This window comes from Psammomys obesus, unplaced genomic scaffold (genome assembly GCF_907164565.1).
Source record: "Psammomys obesus unplaced genomic scaffold, mPsaObe1.curated_primary_1811, whole genome shotgun sequence".
NCBI lineage: Eukaryota > Metazoa > Chordata > Mammalia > Rodentia > Muridae > Psammomys > Psammomys obesus.
The window spans coordinates 1,002,727-1,024,848 of NW_026590405.1; the positions used below are offsets into that span (position 1 = coordinate 1,002,727).

A 22,122-nucleotide genomic window follows, 5' to 3' on the forward strand; every position below is an offset into this window, starting at 1 on the left:
GCCTCAGGACCTACCTGCAGGTCATCCTGAGGACCCTGGGCTGAGGAAGAGGCTGCAGAAGGGGCTGGCCTGACACCTAACTCATGTCAGTTAGAGGACACTGGGCTTACTGCATCCACGGCACCCTGAAGCCTTTCTGGGGAGGGCTAGCTCCATCCCTTCTGGGCTTGGGGATCTTGTAGGACACAAGGCTCGTCCTTTGTCACAGGCAGAGATGGTGTGCAGCCACCCCTGCTGTGCCAGCCCACCCTAACGGTCATGCCTTCTTTGGCACCCAGTGCCACAGATGGGACTTGCTGGTACTAGAGCCTCTCCCCCACAGTACCTGCCCACCCTGGCCTGCAGCTCTATAGCCCTCACCTGGCAACCTGTGCTGGCTGAGGACAGTCACCTCTCTGCTCCTGGACCCTTCTGTCAGCCACCAGCTGTTCTTTACTTGGCTAGAGGCTTTGGGTACACAAAGAGGTTCAGCAGGCACAGTCGCTTAGGGTAGCCACAGCCAGGACGTGGTAGCGAATGCAAATGGTAGGTCTGGCACCGAGTGAACAGATCCTCTAAAACTTTGGAGACTTTTCTTTTCACGAGTGTTTGCATGTATGTGCATCACACATGTGCCTGGTGACTGGGGGAGCCAGAAAAGGGTGTCAGATCCCCTGAAACTGGAGTTATGAATGGTTTTAAGTTGCCATGTGGGTGCTGGGAACTGAACGCAGGTCCCTTGCAAATACGCTGAGCCATCATCTCTCTGGGCCCCTTCTACCTGATTTTGAGGTCACTTAGTGTGCATTGCTGCATACCTTTTATATAAATACACCCACATGTGCCTCTGCATACCTGCACACACAGACATCTGTCTGTGTGCCTAGGTATTGTACCATACTTTTGTTCATACACCTGAGTGGCCACGTACATTTGTGCATAACTGTGCAGTCCCTGAATACCCGTCCAAACCTGTGCACGATCACACCTGACCACGTACACCAGTGTAGTCATACACATGCATGTCTGTGTTTGCTTGTTCATACATGTGCATACAGGCCTGCACCCACGTATACATGACTGTCTCCATGCTCACCTGTGCTCCCTTAGCAGGACTCCACCTGGGAAGTGCACGGACAGGAGCTCCCAGGTCTCGTTTCGGATGACTTGTCCTTTTTACAGGGAAGGCAGCTTATAAACCAAGTCTCTGTATAAAAGGTCATTTTTATTTGGTGCCTCTTTGAAGTGGCTTCATATCACACATTGTTACAGAACTAGCCCCACTGGATTTGTCCCAATCCTTGGACAACAGAGCTTGAGGCAGGCACAGTGGCTATGACTGGCCACTTGTGGCCCTGAGCACACAAGCCCCCTCCTAGGACGAGTGCTTTGTGCTGCTGCTGTGAGATTCGTGGACTTCCGGCTGGCGAGCAAGGACACAGCAAGGACCAAGGCTTGGCTGGGATCTCATGGGTCACCAGAGAGGCCAGTCTGAGAGACAAGCCTGAGGGTGGGCCCCATGCCATGTCTGGGCCTTGGCAAAAGGAGCACACAGGCTAAGTCTGGCCACACTTCTGGCCTCTGCAGACAGTGACAGGGAACGGTCACAGTTGAGTGGGAAGGTTGGAAACCTGCTCTGGCAGCGAGCGGTGTTGCTGGAGAGTGGGGGAGGCAGGGAGATGGTTCCCAGTGCTCAGCCTGGACGGTCCCAGTTCCCATCTGGGTGCGCAGGTGCCTGCCTGTGCTACTGGCACAGCCCCAGGGTGGTGAGGGGAGAATCCAGTGCCCTGTGCTGTCCCAGGGTCTGTTCCCAGCACTCTCTCTAGGTGACTGCTCTATGAAGGGTCTGTTCACAGAAAGATGGCAGGCTAGAGAAAGTCTGCGGGTCTTAGGCAACAACTCTAGGTTGGCCTCCTGCTGAGACAACAGCTATGGTCTGGCTTCACCAGGAAGCCCTACCAAGCACGGAGGAATGAACTGTGACACAGGCCGGCCAGTTCTAGCGGGAGAGGAAGGGCAGGAAGTCTATTTTAAGTGTTTAAAAAAATATACTCTTTGGCTTCCTTTTATTTCTTGAGGATTACATAAAAACGTGAACTATACAGGAGCGTATCCCAGCCAGGCCCCGGGCACTAGCTAGATGTCCCCTGCACTGTGTCCAACCTTCGCACCACCTCTGTCCACCATTCCAGCTGGCAGAGGCCCTACTTAGAGAAAGAAGTCATGAAGCTATTCTCAATGCACAGGACAATGTAGGTGTTCTGGCAGCTCGCAGCTTTCTGTTCCAGGAGCCTGCCTGAGAGCAGCGAGGAGGCCTGACCCGTGGCCCCGGTCGCTTCTGTTCGCCACGTCTCACAGTAGCTCTCCATCAGCCTGCGCCCGCTGGGGTCTGAGCCATGCCATACACTCTTCTGAGGCCTGCAAGACAGACAGACTGTCAGCTGCCTCCATACCTCTAGGGCAGAGAAGATGGAGGCCAGCTGCTGTCTTTGGGGACAGTAGGACAGTGGGACAGCCCCTGTGACTTGCAGAACCTAGGTCCACCTCTCAGTGGACCTGCGGAAGGAAGGGGATCTCTGGGCTGGCCTTTCCCCCCGCTGATTAGAACTGGCTTCTGGAAGCCTTGCTTGATAAATGCTAGGAGTAAGCTCTCTTGCCAGGGCTTAGTCATTCAGGTCTGCCAGCAGCTATGAAGGGGCCCGAAGGGCCCTCATGGGTGCCTCTTGGGGAAAGCAGATGGTCGGGACCCAAGTACAGCCCAGGGACACATTTGCCGAGCTCCTCAGGCCATTCTTCAGGGTGCAGGGTCGCTAGACCAGGTGTCTCAGCTGCCAAGTGCACAGACACTGGGTATGACGCCATTCTGAGGACAGTCTAGCTGATGGTCAACATTTCAGATGCATTCTGCAACCAAGGGCTATGCCAGGAGCTACCTTGCAGGATTTGTACATTTCTGATGCATTCACATGGCTGAGCAGTCGAGTTAGGTAGCTACAGGCGATGAGCAAACCTGCTATGGTTTTGAGGGTGCTGACTGCCCTGTGCTTAAACATACTGTCACCATCCATTCTCATGTTCTAGGTTCTGTGGTTTTATGCATAGACCGTGTCAGTCTAGAGATTGAGGTCTTGCCACATCTAATGCTGGGGGACCTACCAGGCCGGGTGTCTCAGGACATCTCTGCCGTCAAAAGAGAAGATGCGGGCCCCAGGCTGCAGTTGACCCTGGGTGCCAGAAAACAGGGCATCCCAACTGGGAGACAGCACCTCGTCCTACAGGAGACACAGCAGGGACTTCAGTCATCTATCACATCAGGTCAGAGGAGTGAACATCAGGGAGATCACAAGATATCAAGGAACACACTGGCTTGAGGCACAGAGAGCGCCTTCTCCAAGGTAGGGCCCGTCACAGTGGGTGAAACCTGTAGGTACCCTCCCAAGCCTGAGACCCTGGGGTCTGTGAGTCTGCACCATTGGTTCTGGGAAATATTGTTGCCAAGGCACGGAGAATGCCAGCTCTTTTCATCAGAATGACCCAGGGCCTGTGGTAGAGGGGCCAGGGTAGGTGGCACACAGAAATGGTTCCAGGCCACTTTGGGCTATGTGGGCAACATCACAGAACCTTTAGAAACATCCCTGGGACAGGAACCAGAGAGAGCCAGGGGGTTTCTGGGATAAGGGAGGCCATGTGGGGAAAGTTGGGACCATCTTAAGCCCTACTCTTGAGACCAGGGCGTGGGTACATCTGGGACATACTTTTGGCCTCTCAGGATCCTCAGGACAAGCTCCACCTACCTTCAGGTTGACGATGGGCACCGACCCACGGTCAGCACGGCGAACAATGCTGTAGAGATCCTGCAGCCTGGAGGACAGGAAGGCACGGTAGGTGCCAGAGAGCCTCACGGCTCGGGCCTGCTGGAAGCACTGGAAGTCGGCGCCACGGATGCCACGCATGCCACCCGACAGCGGGCTGTTCAGTGCCACCAGGTGGAGCTGCCGGAAAGGTCACATACAATCACATGGTTAGGCAGTGTCCCATGTAATGTTCTAGCCTCTAGGCTGCATCTCTGCAGGACACACGCAGAGCCCACTGAGGGCTGATACCAGTAACTTCAGCGGCAACCTTCAAGCCCGTCAGCCCAGGGCATCGGAGGCGACTCTCAGCCACTGTGGTTCTAGCAGCCCCCTAAGATGGCCCCTGATACGCTTTCCTGCAAGCAGAGACAGGGTCCAGCTCAGCTTGCCCAACCCTGGCTGCAGAGCCCCATCCTTTGGTTTGCCCCATCCTCCTGTGTAGGGTAGCAGCCTAGCGCATGCCCCAATCCAGTGCTCTCTTCTCTGTCACATTAAGGATTAACTAGCAGAGCCTGGCTCCTAAGTGTGACTTCACCACCAGAGAGGAGGCAAGTCCCTGGCCTACATGATGAGCAGTCCATATCAGTCAGAAACCTCCTCAGAGATCCTTGTCCACAGTACACTCCCTGGCAGCTCTGGGGTGATTCCCTCTGTCCTGCCAGGACCGGGGCTGGGTGGACACGTACTCCTCAATCCTGGACACTCACCACTGGCTGGAAGTCCTGGTGGTTGTGGGCAGGCAAGATGGTGGGGTGGACGGGTGGCAGGTACACGTAGGAGCCGTGGTGGTGCGGAACCCCGGGGTAAGGCTGTGGGTCTGGCAGTCGTGGTGGGTTGGCCAAAATGGCATCTGCCCGCCAGGGCCGCGCTGTGGAGTAGGAGTGTTCCCGCCGGGTATACGGACTGCCCTCGTGAAGCTGCACTAGTGGGGGCTGCAAGGCAGCTACCTCGTTGCCCTGAGAACAGAAGTGTACAAGAGCCTGGGGTAGCTCTTCACCTGGGATAGTCCCTTCCTGGGCCTACTCGGTGCGCTCAGGCGGGACAGGGCCGGGCCTGAGGTGATAAGAAGAGAGCTGTACCCTGAGCTCTGGGGTTCAGGCATGAGCCAGGTGGGAGCTTAGAAGAGAGTCTTGACTCCTCACAGCCTCTTTAGGGTTCCTGGCTGCTGTTGAAGCGAAGGCCACACCTGCATTGTCTTAGTCAATTGTCACATGTCATTTGAGCTCACGGAAAGCCTGGCTCTGAAGTGGTCCCCTCCCCCCTATTTCACATCCAAGTATGTTTGTCCCCAAGTATCCTCCAAGGTCTGTCGTCTGGAGGTGGGTTAGTGAAGTGTGTGGCATGGAGGGAAGAAAATGACAGAAGAGCCCCAGAGTGCCCTTGGGCACAGCTAGAAGGAGGACCATTTCCAACCAACGTGACCATTGTTTATCCCACGGCATAAACGTGCCCGCATTGGTATCGAGAAGCTGTGGGAAGTTCAGGCATAAGCTCAGCCATGGGGAGAAAGCTCAACCGGGAACTCCAGCCGATTGCCCAGCCAGTTTCTGCCAAGCATTTTGAGTACCCAACTTGATGACCCTTTATCTGTCTGTCCTCTGTTAATTATTCTTTTACTTTGGTTTGTCATATACTTAACAAATCCCCTCATTCCAAAATGAAAGCAGCGCGACTGTGGATCGGTCTTTGTACCGCACAGAACTATTGTCAGCCAGCCACACACATTCGGTCCTGGACTTCAGGTAACAGTGAGGAGCCGGGGGCGTCGACTCCAGTTCTGGCCTTCCTGGGCTGTTCCCCACGCTAACCTCTGACAGCTGTATGGAGGGAGGATGCTTACCGTGCCATCTGGGAGTGCGGTCCGGGCCTCCAGCTGAAAGGCAACAGCAGGGGGTTACTCCAGCATCCTTCAGGGCCAGGCCTCTCCCCCGTCACCCTCTTCCCATGGCCCCTCCCTCTGAAAGAGGGGATGGGACCACACCCTGCTCTGTGGCACTAAGCGAACAGTGGGCACTGGTTAGACCTACTGCTGACACCATAGACTCTTCTAGGCCAGGGAGAAGGGCTGGAGGTCTGGAAGGCACTGTAGGTCAGGCCTGCCAGGCCCATAGGCCCAGAGCCCTAAAGCTGGTACCCAGCAGCCCTCATGCATCTTGAGGCATTCTACCAGTGCTAAGGCTACTCACCATAGTGGCATTTTTTATTAGTGTGTGTGTGTGTGTGTGTGTGTGTGTGTGTGTGTGTGTGTGTATGTGGACAGTATCCATGGGCACATGCCACGGTGTGTATGTGGAGGCTGGAAGACAACTCTGACAGGTTGGGTCTCTCCTCCCACATTCTGTGGGTTCTGGAAACCAAACTCACGCTGTGGACAAGTGTGCGCGGCACGTGCCTGCACCCACTGAGCCATCCGGGCAGGCCCACAGTGGTGTTTATACAGTACAGTGCTAGGACACAAAGCATATGTAGCCTCTGTGTATCTCGAAGCCGTGTCAAGACGAGCCCTGATGCTTCGCCCCATTACACGTGCCCCCCGCCCCCCCAAGGACAGCTCAAGAACATCGGCCATGAGCCAATGGGGGCTAATGTTAGGACCACACCTCATGTCATATTGCTGTGGGTGGACTGGGGACTGTCCCTCCAGGGCTATCTGTTTGACCATTTGGCCCCCAGTTGGCAGCGTCATTTGGAAAGGTTGTGGTGCCTTGGGAGGTAGAGACTCGCTGGAGGAAGTAGGTCTTAGACCTTAGAGCCCAGCCCCACTTCCTGTCTGCTTGCTGCTTCCTGACAACGGGGGCGATGTCACCGGTTGCCTGGCATTCCTGCAGCTATGCCTTCCTCACTGCAACGGACTGTACCCCAAACTATGAACCAAGGTTAGTAAACCCCACGTTCCCTTGAGGCACCTCTTGTTGGGTGTTTGGTCTCAGCAACAATCAATGAAAGTAGGTAATGAACATTCATTTACTGCTAACCCTAAACGTGCAGAGGAACACAATACTAGAAATCCTCGCCCCCCCCCCTTGGTGTGGATATTAGAGGGAGGGTCCCTGAGAACTCACCAGCACCTTCCGGAAGCCATTTCTGACGCGTACGTAGAGCTCTTCCCTCTCGGCCACAAAGATGAGCCAGCCCTCGGGCACCTCACGCACCTTGTCCAGCATGGTCTGGTAGGTGGCCCAGATCCTCACCTGCTGGAACCCCAACCCAAGCCCAGTGTGCGACCTACTGTCCAGAGATCCTCAGAGACCCCGGGATTTGTGAGGTCAGAGGATGGCCCCGAGTAGGCAACCTTCAGGCTGTCCCCAAGAGGGAGGACTGGAGGTTGAAGAAGTGAGCATCTTGGGGACCCCATGTTCCCACAGACTCTGGTCTCTGCCCCCAGTGGACTGATGTCAAGGGCTTTCTGGCATGCCATCTGCCTCCCCACCCCTCCTCCAGATTCTCAGACCTTGGCCAACTGGATACTTACCCCAGCAGACGCGCCCATGGCTCCAGGGGGTCCTGGGGGGCCAGGTGGGCCCGGAGGACCAGGAACACTGACAGCTATGACAGAGATCAAGCTGAGAACTCCTGGCCATATGAGCAGCCCTTAGGGACCCAAGCCCATTCACCCTTCTCCACATACTTACTCTGTCTATGAGGGCCAGGGAATGAGGGGGGTCCTGGAGGTCCTGGGGGTCCTGGGGGGCCCTGGCGCCCCTCATAGCCAATTCCAGGAGGTCCCTGAGGGCCAGGAGGGCCTGGTGGGCCCCGGATGCTCTCTCCCTTCAGACCCTAGGCACAAGGAATCCCCTCATGAACCCCTCCATGCCCTAGGCTGGGACTTATCTGCTCATAGCCCCAGAGGCGGAAGTAGTAGCCTATGAGCCCTGTGCAGACCTGTCTAACCCTGGGCCCCTTAAGGCTGCGAAGGTGTTCCCAGGACAGAGGAACAGCCCCAGGGCCTCCCAGTGTTCCAAGCAGAAGCTAGGCCCTGGTTCCCTTGAGTCCTCAGGACAGATGTGATGCTACAACCCTGAAATCTGCTCAGCGCTGCTCAAAGCTAGAGGACCAGGGTAGATGGTAGCAGCAGGAGAGCAGTCACAAGGCCCAAATGAGGCTACCCTGGCCCGTGTGCCCATCCAGCTTCATTGCCCACAGGGGAGCCAATAAAAAGTCTCAGGCAGCTTGAGCTTGCAGGGTTTGGTCTGAGTCTTTCGAGGTATACAACCAGCCATACTGTGTCACCTGACCATGCTCAAGCCCACAGCGTGTGGGACACCTGCAGGAGGCCTGCGGCTCAGGCTTACCGGAATCCCGGGGTAACCAGGGGGGCCAGGGGGCCCTGGAGGGCCAGGTACACTTGAGCTGAAGAATCCACCACCGGCAGCGCCAGGTTCTCCCCGCTCTCCTTTCTGTCCGGCGTCCCCTCGGTCCCCCTTGTCTCCCTACAGGTGGAAATGGTTATCTGAGCCAGGTGGGGATGATACAAGTCACAGGCATGTCCTTGGCCCCCAGGGCTTGCCCTCCCAGATCCAGCTCAGCCCCCACCTCCTGTTCTATCAGCTCCACCCGCACAGTCAAGGGCAGTGAGTGTCCAGAGGGAAGGACACTACCACAAGGCTGGAGTTCCTCATGGAACCAGAAGGAAAACAAAAACAAAAACAAAAAAACCAAAAACGTGGCTTGGCTGAATGTCATTAGACACTTGTCGCCAGGGACAAAGGCACTGGCTACCTCTTTGGGACATCCACTTTCCCCCAACTTGACCAACAACCTCACGCACCTTCAATTCAGCTCCCAGGTGGAAGAGGTCAACGGGGAACTGGCCTGCAGAACAGGAAGGTCGGTTGGGGGGGTGTGTACAGACAGTATTGACTATACATTTTTTACTCCCCTCCCCTACCCCGCCTGCCTTTATTGATTCATGTAAGGATCATACATTTTCTTAAACTAACTCCTGGCTAAAGGGTTTTGTTTTGTTTTAACGTTTTGGTCATTTTGTTTTTTCAGAGTTGCCTTTGTAAATGTTTATGACTGGCCTTTGGCTTTTCTGATTGCTCTCTATCCAGTGGCCTGGAGAGACTCGCTCACTCGTTCTGACAGTCACCCCACAGATCCTTCTGGGGGGGGGGGCAAGAGGTGCGTTAAAGACTTGATATCTGTGTAAGTTGGCTTCGTCCCCTAAGCCCCTTGCTTCAAGAAGCCTGTTCCCATCAGGCATAGCTCAGCAAGGCCCGGGGCCCCTCCTCTGAGCCATTCCCTTGATGTTTCTGTCAGTTTACAGAGGTGGGGAGATGTTTTGGCATCTTCAAAGAATGAACTTGATCTTTGGGCTTTTCTCTCTCTCTCTCTCTCTCTCTCTCTCTCTCTCTTTTGATCTTTGTTATTTCATACATAAATAAAACATAACTTCATTTATCTCTGTCCCTAGAGTGCCTTCCTATTTTCATCAAATGTGATGTTTGCTTTCTGGTACCATGGGCTGGAGGCACAGAAAGTCCACTGGAAGCTGTAATTTTGTGAACAAAGGGTTAACCCGTTTTTTCAGGGATAGCAACCCTGCTTGGGTCACTTTTTCCTGTGGCCGTCCTCCTGGAAGCCCCTGCCTTGTGGAATGACTGTGCTTGGAGGCCCTTTGCTGTTATGCGAGATGGTCCTGAGCACTGACTCCGTGGCCCCCATGGCCCAGCCACCTTGCAGATGTATCACCTGGGATTGAAGGTGACAGTGATCCCTAGTAGGACCTAAGCTCCAGCCCCTGTCCTAGAACCTCTATAGAACTGGGCCATGGTCTATGTGACCCCGTGGCCTATAAGCAAGGGTGACCCAGCCCAGTGCAGGCTTAGAGGGACCCAGCTATTCGGGCTTCTAGGAGATGCTCTGCTACCCTCACCATCCCACGCTTCCTCAGGCTCTTTTGCTTCTTTGATATACGAGCTGCCTGGACCAGCGCTGCTGCTGGGGTGGTCCCCCAGTGCAAGGACTTCCACTCTCACAAGCCTGCCATCCCCCTAAACCTGCAGAACCTGCTTCTGCCTGCAGGAAGTGGTCTCGTGGCTGGCACGTGGCCAGAGATGAGGCAGACAAGCATCGGTGGCTGCGGAGCCCTTCTGTCTCCAGGTTAAATTTCTCAGATGACAGCAGAGTTTTCTTTTTACTTCTGTCAGCTTTCCTCTAGCTCCCGAGGCTCTGCTATCGTAGGCGCTCGGGTTCAGTTACTGGATCGTCCTGGCAGATTGACTTTCAGCAAGGTGAGGGCTTTTCTATTCCCAGCGACATTTCCTAAGATGCACTTGGTCACAGACGCAGAGATACATGCACACCCTGCTGGCCATTGCTGGTCCCTTCTCTCCAGACAATTCCCTCCATCTCCATCCCCTAGCTTACCCCTGTCCTAAGAAAGGGATCTCTCTTACGTCTCTCTGGGCAGCCAGTCCACTCCCATCCCAATAGCCAACAGAAGCACCCATGCTCAGCTGCTGAAAACCTGTGTTTAAATTTAGTGTGTTCTCCATTTCCTATGTATCCCTGCTCTGTGTTCCTTCTCCCTCCTCGTCTTGATTTGCGTCAAGCCTTCTTCCATATTTTTGTGTATCATTTATCTGTCCATCAGGCATCCAGCTGCACATTCTTGGTTTCAGCTTTCTTTCGAGTTCATCTAAACCCTTGACCTCAGCCAAACATCAGAAACAGACTGTGCTCCAGAGAGTCTGGGCCTGTGTCCCTGCAGCCTGCACTCTTCCTGCCGTGTTGATCGGCTATTGCCTACCTCCCCGCCCTTTCTGGGACTGCTTGTCTCTCCCAGGAGGCTCACACTGCACACCAGGCCCTCTGCCACTTAGGCCACCCTCTGTGCCTGCAGGATCCTGTGTGAATTCTGATGTGAAACATCCTGAAACACTCGTGGACTTCCAGTTTTCTTCACTTCTGCCAGTTTTCTTGTGCATCTTTTGACTATAGGAAGCACTGGAAATCTTCCCTTAGCTTTGGAAACTCTGGGCCGTTTTGCTCTCAACTGCTGTTTCTGTTTGGTTCTCCAGCGACAAGCATGCTAGAATATCGCTGAGTCTGCCCTCTGCTATCTTTCTGTGCTTCCACTGGTTAGGTGCTGAGCTGGCCTCTCGCAGCTTACACTTGCTGTTCCTGGGGCTGTGGTGTCCCCTAGTACTCTGAACGCCCGTGTCCCAGGATTTATCCAGTCTGCCCTCTACTGTCTGAGATGATTCTCTTTCCTTTTAGCTCCGGGATATGGTATTCTCTAAGACTTGTTCCTAGCCTGGTAACCACTTCCCAGGAGGAAGTGGTTACCAGGCTAGGAACCAGGTCTTCTCTCTCCATCTCTGACTGGTTCTCTGTTCAAGTGCCTGTGTCTTCCTTGTAATGCCACACACTCTTGAGTGCTGCTGGCAGGCAGAACCTGGGGCTGGTGTTTGCTCTTACTTCGGCAGGCCTGGGCGACAATGAGCAGGGACCCCACTAACACATATACACACTGATGCTTTTGTGGTCTAGGGAGAGGCCTCAGCTCTCTATCCTGCTGGTCCTTCCTCTGTCTCACAGACAGCTTCTAAACTTTTATCTTGCTTTCCCAGATGGCCTGGGTGGAGGTGGGTCAGACCAACATGGGAGCTGGCAGGGGCCGCTCACTGCTCACTGGGAAGAACAGCCCCACTGGTGTCTATCAGTGACTGGGGTGATGGGGACATCCCATTAAGCTGTTCTTCCCTTCGCCCTCCCAGGCCCTGGCCCCCCAAGCTGAAAGGATGGCTAATGTCCCTAGATCCAAGTCTTATCAGGACTTGTGAGCTGAGAAAACACTGTCTCTCCAAACGGTTGGCTGGGCAGCAACCATGGTATAGTGGGCGGTCAGCACCTCGAGGGCTCTGGTGCCTAACTCCGGAGCCGGCTACAGGCAACAACCCTCAGCCTGGACAGTGAAGAGCATTCTCACCTGGTGGCCCAGGTGGGCCCACATCTCCTTTGTCACCCTTTGGTCCTGAAGGCCCCTGCGCACCTGGAGGAAGAGACCCCAAGGCTGTCAGGGAAAGCCCCTCCCACTAATGTCCCCAGTCCTGGCACTGGTGTGCACAGGGTGGGCTTAGGCCAGAAAGGCTGCAGATGGAAAGGGGAGGGGGAGCATAGACAGAATCAGAGCTCATGAGGAGCAAAGGTGGGTGGGGCTCTTCCTGCATCTGCTTTGAGAAATCTTGGGTGGTAGTCCCCAGCACCAGCACCAATGCTTCCAGTCAGGCCCCCTCGGACAGCCACACCAGAGGTGTGTGACCTTAGGGGTAGGGTACAGTTGCAGGCATGGACCTAGGGAAGAGGTACTCAGGAACAAGATACCCAGAGCTAGCAGAGTCTCACACCTTCATTTTTCCTAGCCGGTTTGATGTTACCATACCCCGCTGCCATCTTCCTACCGGAGCCCCAAACCTCTGCATGTGCTGTGAGCCCTGAGCTCTCACCTTGCTGTCCTGGCAGTCCAGGTCGGCCAGACTCCACAAATGCCTACAAAGAACAAGCATGGGGGCGGGGGGAGTGTGTGCTGAGGGACAGTGCTCTAGAAAGCAAGACTACCAGGGTTCCCAAGGCAAGAAGTCCCAGGGCCCCTCCCCAGAGCCAAACCAGCACTGTTTGGAGCTCTGAAGGGGTGGAGGTGGGAGACAGGGTCTGTATCAAGAATCCTAGTCACAGTGACCTGCCCTCATAGGTCACCTCTTCCCTTGCTAAGTCTAGTAAAACTGAAATGCCCCCAGCACCTGGGGTCAGGGACCTGAGTCATTCCAGCTTGAGGTTTTCTCCAAGCCCCAGAGCTACTCCAGTGTGAACTTACTACTCACCCACTGGTCCCAGGAATAGCTTCCCCGACAGACCCCTCCCAGAGACACCCAGAAAGGATCCCGAAGCCACTGACGAGAGAGAAGCCTGTACAGCATGAGGCTCTGACCACTTACATTGCTGTCATAGATGGGCATCCCAGGAGGGCCGGGGGGTCCCGGAGGCCCAGGGGGGCCAGGCATTCCCTGTGAAGGGACAGAAAGCTCTGGTTAGCTAAGGTCACAGCTGAGCTAACAGTGTAAGCTAGGGAAGCAGACATGGGCTGAAAAGCAGTTGAATCAGAAAGCTGAATATGTCTGGTGATGTAAAAGCCAACAATGCATTTCTGACTCTGGCCCATGTGCCTGCCAACTGGGCCTGCCTGTTTCCTGCCCAGGGGGCTCTTGAGCCACACAGGGCCACATAAGCTGTGAATAGCTGCTGTACAGATAGTCATGCTCCTCCTGAGATCACTGGCTGCAAACCTGAGGCTAGGTCGCATTTTCACTTATTCAAAGAAACGAACAGCCTGGCCCAAGTTCTGACAGCCATGAGCTGCCTCTGTGAAAGCCTTGAGGACCCAGGTAAGGCATGAGAAGGGCTTCTTCCTCTTCCTAGGGCACCTCCCATGGCCTGCCCTCCCGTGTGTGTGTGTGTGTGTGTGTGTGTGTGTGTGTGTGTGTGTGGTGTGTGTGTGTGGCAGGGAGTGGGGGTAGGGTTGGGAAGGGGCTGGTATCTGTGTATTAGCTGGCACCTCAGATTAAGGGATATATATTCCTCGAAAGGAAAACAGTATTTAATCTGATTTTAAAAATCATAACCGAGGTTAAAATCCAAGAGCCATTCCTTCCCCACTGGGATGGATTTGATTGGCCTGTGACTGTGCCAGTCCTGAAGCTCTGCTCCGCAAACACCCCGGTTAGCTCTTGATTTTACATGGCATTAGTAGGTGCTAGCCCACAGAGGAGGCAGCTGACAAGAAACCAGCAGCAGCAATGACCATCAGGAGTATGAACTCTCTGAAGTGCTTATATCTGGATTCCCATGCTCATCTCTGCCCTGGGCAAAGCAGGTGGGATGCAGGAGTCACAGGCAAGACCATTCTGGGGAGTCCCTGGGTCTCCGGGGGGCTGCCTTCAGTAAAAAGAGGCAAGCGATGCCATGAGACAAAGTTGATGGATCCAGAAGGGATGCCCTAAAGCCCCATTAGGTTCTGGGTATAAGAATATGCAGATATGCTTATGCATGTGTATGTAGTTGAGTATGCACACACATATATGTGAGTATTTATGTGAGTGTGTCAGGATTGACACGCCTGGTCACGTCACCCGCCATCGGAAACGGCTTGACAGGTGAGCCGAGGGGCCCTGGCCTAGCCATTCCTCTTCCTTGGTGTTCCATGCCACCCATTCACCAGTACAGGACACTTACTCTCATGCTGAACCCGAGGCTGGCATCTCCAGGCTCCCCTTTCTCTCCCTTTAATCCATTAGTTCCAGGACGACCCTGGGCAGAATAGAGTGGCAGGGTGTGTTAGACAACGGACAGCCTATTCACAGCCCCATCCTTCCCATGCTCAAGCCCGCACAGTCCAACCCAAGGCAGCTCTTGCCCAGAAGCTAGGACCCAGGTCAGAACCCCCTCTTTGCCCATGGACCCCTATGGGCTGGCAGACGAAGTGTACTCTTAGCCAGGTACATCTCTGATACATATTAAGACATGGGTCATGTAGGTGTGATAGCTGCACCTTGGGGAAGGGCAGGAGGGGCAGCTGTCCATTTTCTCCAAGGCCCCAGGTGCTCCCCACCCACTTTTAAGGCCACCAAATCCTCACCGGCCGTCCGGGGAAGCCGATTTCTCCCTTGTGTCCAGGTCGCCCATAAGGACCCTAAAGAAAAAAAAAATGATGAGTTGAAAGGTAGGTGGAGCCTCCTAGTAAAGAGGGTGGGGCCACCCCAGGAAAGGACCAAGGCTGCCATCTTGGAGGAACTGCCTGTTGCCACCTGGCGCAACCATGGTGTTGTTGTTGTGTTTTGGTTTCTCTGTGTAGCCTTGGCTGTCCTGGAACTCGCTCTGCAGACCAGGCTGGCCATTTACTCACTGAAATCCACCTGCCTCTGCCTCCCGAATGCTGGGATTAAAGGCGTGCACCACCACCACCCGGCTGACCCCCCATGTGTTTCAATGCTGCAGTTGCCACAAACCATGGGCCATGACCTCAGTGTAACAGAAGAGCACTACTCACCGGGGGTCCTCGGAAGCCTGGCTCTCCCTGAGCAAAGAATCAGAGGTATGTCAGGGCACTATGGTTAACCTCACCCACTACCTTCTAGATGAGTGAGGCTCGCAACCAAGGCTGCTGACCATCCCAGGGGGACAGGACAGATGCCAACCTTGGGGACTAGGTCTGGTTTGAGTGAGGCACAGATGGACAGATGGATGTACCCTGGGTTCCTGGGCAGATAGCCATGGTCACTTAGGCCTTACTTAGCTGAAGAGCCTCTGAGAGCAGAGGGGCGGGCAAAATACAGCCTGAGGAACAAGTCCTGGCCAGCTGAGCAAAGGCTTGTGCTCAGGCAGGTTCCTGTAGGCTCAGGTCCACAGGAGATCTAGATACCTCAGTTGTACAGTGTAGATGGATGCCTGCACATGGCAGGGGGGTACATGGGGTCAGTAAGCCTTGGTCCACTTCATCTCCCATAGGCGAAGGCCAGGCAGAAGAGTGAGCACAATGGGCCATAGTCTGTATTACTAAGCTTCCTATAGGTGAGCTCAGCCAACAGTGCCAAGGGATAATGCAAGCCACTGGCCAGTTTGGGGGCTGGGAGGATACACCCAGGATAATTCCAAGGGGCCAAAGGGAGGGTAACAGATGCAGGCTAAGGAAAGCTTGGGAACACCACTGAGGGGCAGTTTGAGTGTGTCATGATCCTGACTGTGTGTCAGGAACCCCCCCCCCACACTGTCTTTCACAATGTTAGGGAACTCCAACCTCATTCTCACCTTGGCTCCTTTCTGGACGTGGCTCAGGGCTCTGCCGTCAGGGCTAAAGAAGGCGCCTGGCTCTCCTTTTTCACCCTGGAATAACAAGGCAGGAAGGACAGGTCAGGGCTCAGCCATTAGGCCTCAGCTACTCCCCAAAACAGAGCAAGGGAGAGGTTATGACCAGACTCTGAGTTAGGGTAACAGATGGCATGTCCCGGTACCCTCAGGGTCCGCCATCACCTGGGTAGACAGGATAGCATATCTTGTCTGTAGCAGGTCTGGGCAGCAATAAGGCTGTATTCCGATTCCTGAGAAATGAGCAGAAGATACCCCAGCCCCTTACCTTAGGCCCTGGAAGACCTCGCTCGCCTTTGGAACCCAGATCACCCTTCGGTCCAGCAGGTCCCTACAGTGAAGACCAGATAGGAATGAGAATCCCTGACTCATAACTCACTCATAACTCCCATATCCTGTGCCCCATGGTTGCTCCCTGGTCATGGGCCAGCCCTTCAGAGTCTTCAACAACTACAGGTGGCAAGGACGCCATGCTATGCCCTCCAGGGCAGCGGCTGTCCCCATCCAAGCTTACACTATAGTCCCGTGTGTGGCAAGAGCAGAGTCCACGCTCACCCCCAGTGTGAGCTCACTGCCCATTGCTGGACAAGCATGCACCTCTGAAGCAAAGCTACTTACGGGAAAACCTGCATACCCTGGCTTGCCCTGTGGAAAGAAGGGTGCCATGAGTTTTGGGGACACGGTGCTCTCACTGGTATTCTAACCCAGCTCCCCTGGACCCTCTCTGGACTTTCTTAGAAGCGAGCTGGCCCTTACCTCAGGTCCTGGCGTGGTCACTACTGCTCTCTGTCCCCGTGCCATCAGGAAATAAAAATCAGAAGGGAAGAAAAAGAAAGCTGCCTTTGAGTTGCAAGTCGCCTGCTGTCACATTAGCCACAAGCTCAGCAAAGCTAGTCCAACATGGAATTTAGAAGAAAACTGTGTTTTCAGCAGTTATACCCGGCTTCTCTCTGCAGGTGCCCAGGTGACAAATGACCCATTTCCTGGAGAGTCCTCCTCCCCAGCTTTGGAGCAGCCAGGGCTGGTGTCACTCTCTAGTCCTGGTACACAGTGTCCCAGCTGCATATGCTCTGGCTCATGATGTGGGAGCAGCGCCACCTACTGGAGGCTTTTCCTATGTCAGCTATGGCTTTCGGATCTACCCTGGTCCCAGGGCCCTTTACCCTGCCTTCCCCCAGACCTTACTGCAATGCTATCCATCCTCTTTTATCAGTTCCATTCCTGGAAACAAGAAGTCTCAGCCAGGCACTCTTGTGACCATTCACAGCCTTGCTCCTACAAATATACTGTCTCCATCTCAGAGCTGACAGTACCGAGACCCCAGAAGGTGAAGGAACCAGTCAGGATCAGAGGCAACAATTGCAGCTGGGATTTGAGCCCATTATCAACCCAGTCATACGCTAAGCTCTGCCCAGGGTAGCCTCTCCCCTGCATTCCCAGCTCCCTTGTGCCCTGCCTCTCCCACCCAGAGACTCAGGCTTCTTGCTTCAGAGAAGTGAGCTTGGGTAGCAGCTTGTCCCTGGGTTCTATGGTAGGGCTGTGAGGGACCCAATTACTCTGGGATTAGGCCACTTGAGTGCATTGCTGCAGGTATCACAAAAGAGCAGTAGTAGCCTTTACAGCTGAGAAGGCCAAGGAGCTTTGGTGAGGAGAGAGCTTCTAGCCAGCACAGCCTTTTCCTAAAAAGTCAGGTCCCCTCATGTCCGGGTGAGACAGTTAGACCAACTATGGGCAGTACCTGGACCAAAGGATGAGCCCTACAGCATTCCATATTGTACTTACATCCTCAGTTGACACATAGACCACTGGCCCTGGAGGTCCTGGGGGTCCAGGGAGGCCTGGCTGCCCCACTCCATCTTTTCCTGGGTTTCCCTGGAAGAGAATGACAGGTAATCATTCTGGTTACTGGCCAGGACCTCAGAACCCACCTATAGCTCAGGTACTGGGTTTGTAGGCAGCAGCTAAGAGCTACCCCTGCTGATCTGGGGCTCTCTGCTCAACTCTCTGATGTCACATGGGTAGCCAGGGCATGAGGCTGGGGCATGATGGGATTCCAACGCTGAGGCCTAGGCAGCCCAACTCTGTCCCTTGTGTACCTGTGGCACACTCACCTTTTCTCCCTGGCTCCCTTTCTCTCCTTTTGGCCCCTGCAGAGACAGAGGAAATGGGTAATTGTAGACAGAACCCGAGTCCCTTCAGGGACCAGCCTACCAGAGCCTGGCTTCCAATGCAGATGAGTATTCTGTGCTTCCCGGAACCTGGGAGAATAGAGACGGGCATCCACAGCCCTGCCCAGACTTGCATTTGGTTCCACAAGGCACACTGTAGCAGGTAGGGGACACAGATGTCCAGGATACCCCCAGGGCTAGAATGCCAGTTCTCTTCCTGGTCACTTCTTTTAGGTCCTTCCCCCTCTCACTCACCGGGGGCCCAGCTGCACCCTCTCTTCCTGGGGGACCAGGCATGCCCTGGGATCCATCTGCACCGACTTCTCCCTGGGACAGACAAAGGGAAGATCCGGAATCAGCCCCACAGCCAGGCAGCAGAGATTCTTGGGGAGGGAACCGCAGCAACCATGGCCATAGCCTGGGTTTCTGCTGGCTACTGGCTCAACCCCCGGAGCGTGGAAGTGAGTAAAGACGAAGAGAAGGGACGAAGGTGGCGGGGAGAGAAGGTGGGGAAGGGAGGAAGCTCATTTTCCCCAAATTGGTGCAGGTGTATGTGGGTGTACCCTGGGGCAGGGACTTGACATCGGCAGTTTTCTCTGAGTCAGGCTTGATAAACTATAAAGAAATCAAAGCACGAGGAAGAATGAGGCCAGTACCACACAGGGGTCCTTCTCCATGTCTCCTCGTCTTGGGCCTTTGAGATGTGCCCGACACACCCTTGTCTACTGAGGATGGTTTTCTGGTCTCTGCAGGCCCCTTCCCCATCCCCAGCAGACAATATACTCAACCCTGGGTAAAGTACCTACCTTGGCTCCAGGTGGCCCTGTCATTCCAAGATCCCCCTAAGTGGACAAAGAGCTCTATTAGCTTGGGGTGTCAGCTGGCCCACCCCGAGAGCAAGCCACATTCTCCTCTGCTAATCACCTAGGGTGTCCTGGCTGCCTTAGAATCCTGGGTGATACACTAGTGAAAGATATGAATGAAATATATCCTAACATCACAGTATTTTGTTCTTGATATTGTAGAAGCTGGAGCCAGGACCCACCATCTCCAGTCTAAGAAACAAGTCCTCTGAAGTGACTTGTTAACATTAAAAACAAAACAAACAAACAAAAAACACAATAGGCCCATCTGAAAATCCAGTCCTTTGAAATGTCCAGTGTTTTGTAAGTCACAAAAAAATAAAAAAATAAATTCTTAAAGGAGTAAGTAGGGCAACAGCAGAGGCTAGTTAAAAAGTTGGGAATCCCTGGTGGGGGCTATTCCGGCATTCTCCACCTTTGCCCCCTGCCCTGAGGAGCCTGACTCAAACCTGAGGGAAGGTGGACGCCTTGGAGCCACGTCAGTGGGCTGGATGACAAGGGAAGCTGAGAACATAGGTATGGGGAGAGGTTCTGGGCTCCTCAAAATTCTATCACACTTCAGATGTATGAAGCCAGGAATCTCAATTCATGGAGTGTAAAAGAGAGGGCATGAACCCGCTGATGCTCAGTGCACGGGAATAGGGCACAGGACTCTTTTTTTTTTTTTTTTTTTTTTTTTTTTTATGTCTGCTGAATCTTGCAGACATCTATGCTGAACTCAATAAGGATTCGTTCACTAGGCAGATCAACAAGAAAGGCCTCCCTCATTCACCTTGAGTCCTGGCAATCCTGGGGGTCCCTGTCAGAGTAGAGAAAACAAGTGTTAGTGACCCGGATCTTCTGTTTTATCCTAGGTTGATTAGCCCTTTCATGGCTCGAGTGAAAAGTAACAACTGAGGCATGAGGCTGGCATGGCACAAGCTCTCAGCTGGGCAGGGCAACTGAACGTCAGCCATCGAACGTCAACAGTGTATCCAGTTAAGAGGATACACCGGGAGCTCTTTCTGTTGTCCTTACAGCCTGTCTACATTTGCAATTGTTTTAAAAACAAAACCGTATACTGAAAAAAAAAAAAAAAAAAAAAAAGACAAAGAATAACAGCAACAGCACTTGCTAACCTCTGCCACTGCAGCATCTGTCTGCCTGCGGTGGCCCCAGAGGCCGGAAGTCAGCCCGGTGTCCTCCAGGGCCAAGGCTGGGACATACTGCTGCTCCTCAGGAAAGGGCAGTAGCCTCAGGGACAGGTGATACCCTGGGCAGGGACACAGAGTACGCTCATGGCTGCACACAAGTGCCTTGATATGCCTGCTATTTGGGGTGTTTGGGACTTCAGCTCTTCTTTGCTAACCTATTCTGAACTACACACAAGCCAGCAGGTAAACGTGGGGAGGGGGACTCCCCCAAATGCCCCATTAACTCCAGTTTACCCTAGACCGTATCTGTCACTTCTTCAGCCTGCAGCCATGGAAGAAATCAGATAAGAAGGCCTGTCACCAGCTCTCTCCCTTACTGGGGACAGTTTGGGATCGGGTTGTTCTAGGATGAAGGGTACGGTGGCTCAACCCTCCCCCCACAAGCTGCTGGGGGCACCTTGCCCTACATAAGGCTCTGTACCAAGGTTACCCCTGACCTGGAACCCTCCTGCCCCAGCTCATGGGCAGTACCTGCGGTCCATCGGAGCTTCGGGCTGTTGACCAGAAGGGTATTCCAGAGCCTTCCATGTCATCCTGAAGGGAACATAAAAGGGGTGTTAAGTCTCTGATCCTAAGAAGGAGCCTTCCCCGTGGACAGGAAAGTGGAGGTGGGGGAGGTAAAGTGGATGATTGACGGAGTTTGGGTTGTGTGTGTTAATTGAACCCTGGTAGGTAGGCATCGCGCTCAGTCACAGGGCTCTGGTCTGCGTGTGTGCAAGAGAAATTGTACCTGGGTACATAAACAGATATTCAGCAGCTAAGGATGGAAGAGCTGGGGACAGCAGCCACAGACACTGGGACACCTGAGCCTAAACACTGGTCCTTTGAATACACTGAGGCTAAATGAACACTGGACTAAGCCCTCTAGGCACTCAGGGCTCAGAAGTGGGGGCCCAAAGACAGGGACAGGGGAACTCACATGGTTGAGGTGAGGCCCTGCCTAGACAGTTCTGCTCAGGCTGTGAGATGTCTAGAAGTAAGGCAGCTGTGGGCTATAGTTCAAGCTTTCTGGGAACCACAGTGACCCAGACTCACAAATCCAGCAGCAAATCCTGGTCCTGGTGGTCCTGGGGGCCCTGGTGGTCCTGGGGGTCCTGGAGGTCCAGCTGGCCCACTGGGTCCAGCCAAGCCAGTCTTTCCAGGTACACCGACAGGCCCAAGGTCTCCTTTGCTCCCCTGCACAGACAGAAGGACAAGGTCACCATTCGTGGCCGTGGGTTTCAGCACAGCTACGAGCAACCCCAGTGAACACAGTTCCTTACAATACTTTTTAAAACCCTGGAAACGCAGAGAGAAATCACATTCCACAAAGGCGTACAGACAGTTCCTGGGCTTAATTCAAACAACAGGGTCAATTGCAAGCCTAACACTGCAGCTTTGGCCACGGCTCAAGAGCCAGAGCAGGCTGTACACCACGGCCTGTTTTCGTGGGTCCCGGCTCCCTGACAGTATGGACAGAGATAGCAAGCAGGTAAAAGCAGATGAGGAAGAAGGGCAGGCCACTGGAAGGTCCAGGGAGAGAAAGCCTCAGCCGGTCTGCATTGGACCCTGTGGCCACCAAGTGGTTGGGGTAACAGGGATACGGGTATGACTACGGCTTTGTGAGTCTGAGGAACGTGGGGAGCAGATGCAGACACGTGTACTGGACTTGGCGAGAAGTCTGAGAGACCAGATCAAGGAAGCAGAGGCAGGAAGAAGGAGCAGACTGAGGCAGGGAGACCCTGGTTCAAAAGGCTCCAAGTGGGTCAGCCCCAAAGTTGCACCTGATGGGCCAGCTTGCCCCAGGGACCCTGCTGGTGCCAATCCACCTCTACGAACTACAGACCGAGACTATTACCATTCTCTCCTGGGCTGCCAAGAGGCACACAGGCAGGCAGGATGAGAAAGGCCCTGAGCCCAGCTGAAACACAGACAAGGCTTGCCTGGCACAAACTTTCCTATAAAAGGTCTAGCTGGGTTCAAAGATGGCCTGGGCTACATGAGATGATACCCCTGCCATCAAGTTCCTTTGTGTATAATGATGACACGGGCATCCACGTGGGTGTGGGCTCTCCATCGGCAGCTGTAGCTACTCAATTCCAGGTGTGTACCTAAGACAGCTGTCAGCCCTTTACCCTCAGTAAAATACTTCTCTTATTTATTCTTGAAGACCCTGTGTGTGTGTGTGTGTGTGTGTGTGTGTGTGTGTGTGTGTGTGTGT

The 22,122-nt window shown here is 54.1% G+C and overlaps 1 protein-coding gene across 3 annotated transcripts in view; it reads right to left on the minus strand.

The window, feature by feature from the left end:
- Window positions 1-1,183: 1,183 nt before the first annotated feature.
- Window positions 1,184-22,122, minus strand: part of Col18a1 (collagen type XVIII alpha 1 chain) — a 100,612-nt gene continuing 79,673 nt past the window's right edge. For 2 of the 3 annotated variants that reach the window (XM_055607188.1, XM_055607185.1), the window contains 27 exons: window positions 20,958-21,098; window positions 20,394-20,456; window positions 19,502-19,528; window positions 18,673-18,708; window positions 18,122-18,193; window positions 17,810-17,845; window positions 17,481-17,570; window positions 16,455-16,484; window positions 16,317-16,343; window positions 15,967-16,029; window positions 15,642-15,716; window positions 14,884-14,910; window positions 14,473-14,526; window positions 14,070-14,144; window positions 12,776-12,844; window positions 12,287-12,329; window positions 11,770-11,832; window positions 8,602-8,645; window positions 8,126-8,263; window positions 7,466-7,610; window positions 7,306-7,379; window positions 6,896-7,027; window positions 5,674-5,706; window positions 4,541-4,789; window positions 3,774-3,971; window positions 3,136-3,251; window positions 1,184-2,397 (listed from right to left, as the gene is read on the minus strand). In XM_055607188.1, the coding sequence (XP_055463163.1) occupies window positions 2,184-2,397; window positions 3,136-3,251; window positions 3,774-3,971; window positions 4,541-4,789; window positions 5,674-5,706; window positions 6,896-7,027; window positions 7,306-7,379; window positions 7,466-7,610; window positions 8,126-8,263; window positions 8,602-8,645; window positions 11,770-11,832; window positions 12,287-12,329; window positions 12,776-12,844; window positions 14,070-14,144; window positions 14,473-14,526; window positions 14,884-14,910; window positions 15,642-15,716; window positions 15,967-16,029; window positions 16,317-16,343; window positions 16,455-16,484; window positions 17,481-17,570; window positions 17,810-17,845; window positions 18,122-18,193; window positions 18,673-18,708; window positions 19,502-19,528; window positions 20,394-20,456; window positions 20,958-21,098 (2,334 nt within the window). In that variant the 3' untranslated portion in view covers window positions 1,184-2,183. The remainder of the gene's footprint in view (window positions 2,398-3,135; window positions 3,252-3,773; window positions 3,972-4,540; window positions 4,790-5,673; window positions 5,707-6,895; window positions 7,028-7,305; window positions 7,380-7,465; window positions 7,611-8,125; window positions 8,264-8,601; window positions 8,646-11,769; window positions 11,833-12,286; window positions 12,330-12,775; window positions 12,845-14,069; window positions 14,145-14,472; window positions 14,527-14,883; window positions 14,911-15,641; window positions 15,717-15,966; window positions 16,030-16,316; window positions 16,344-16,454; window positions 16,485-17,480; window positions 17,571-17,809; window positions 17,846-18,121; window positions 18,194-18,672; window positions 18,709-19,501; window positions 19,529-20,393; window positions 20,457-20,957; window positions 21,099-22,122) is intronic. The other variant, XM_055607186.1, reaches the window with a different exon arrangement.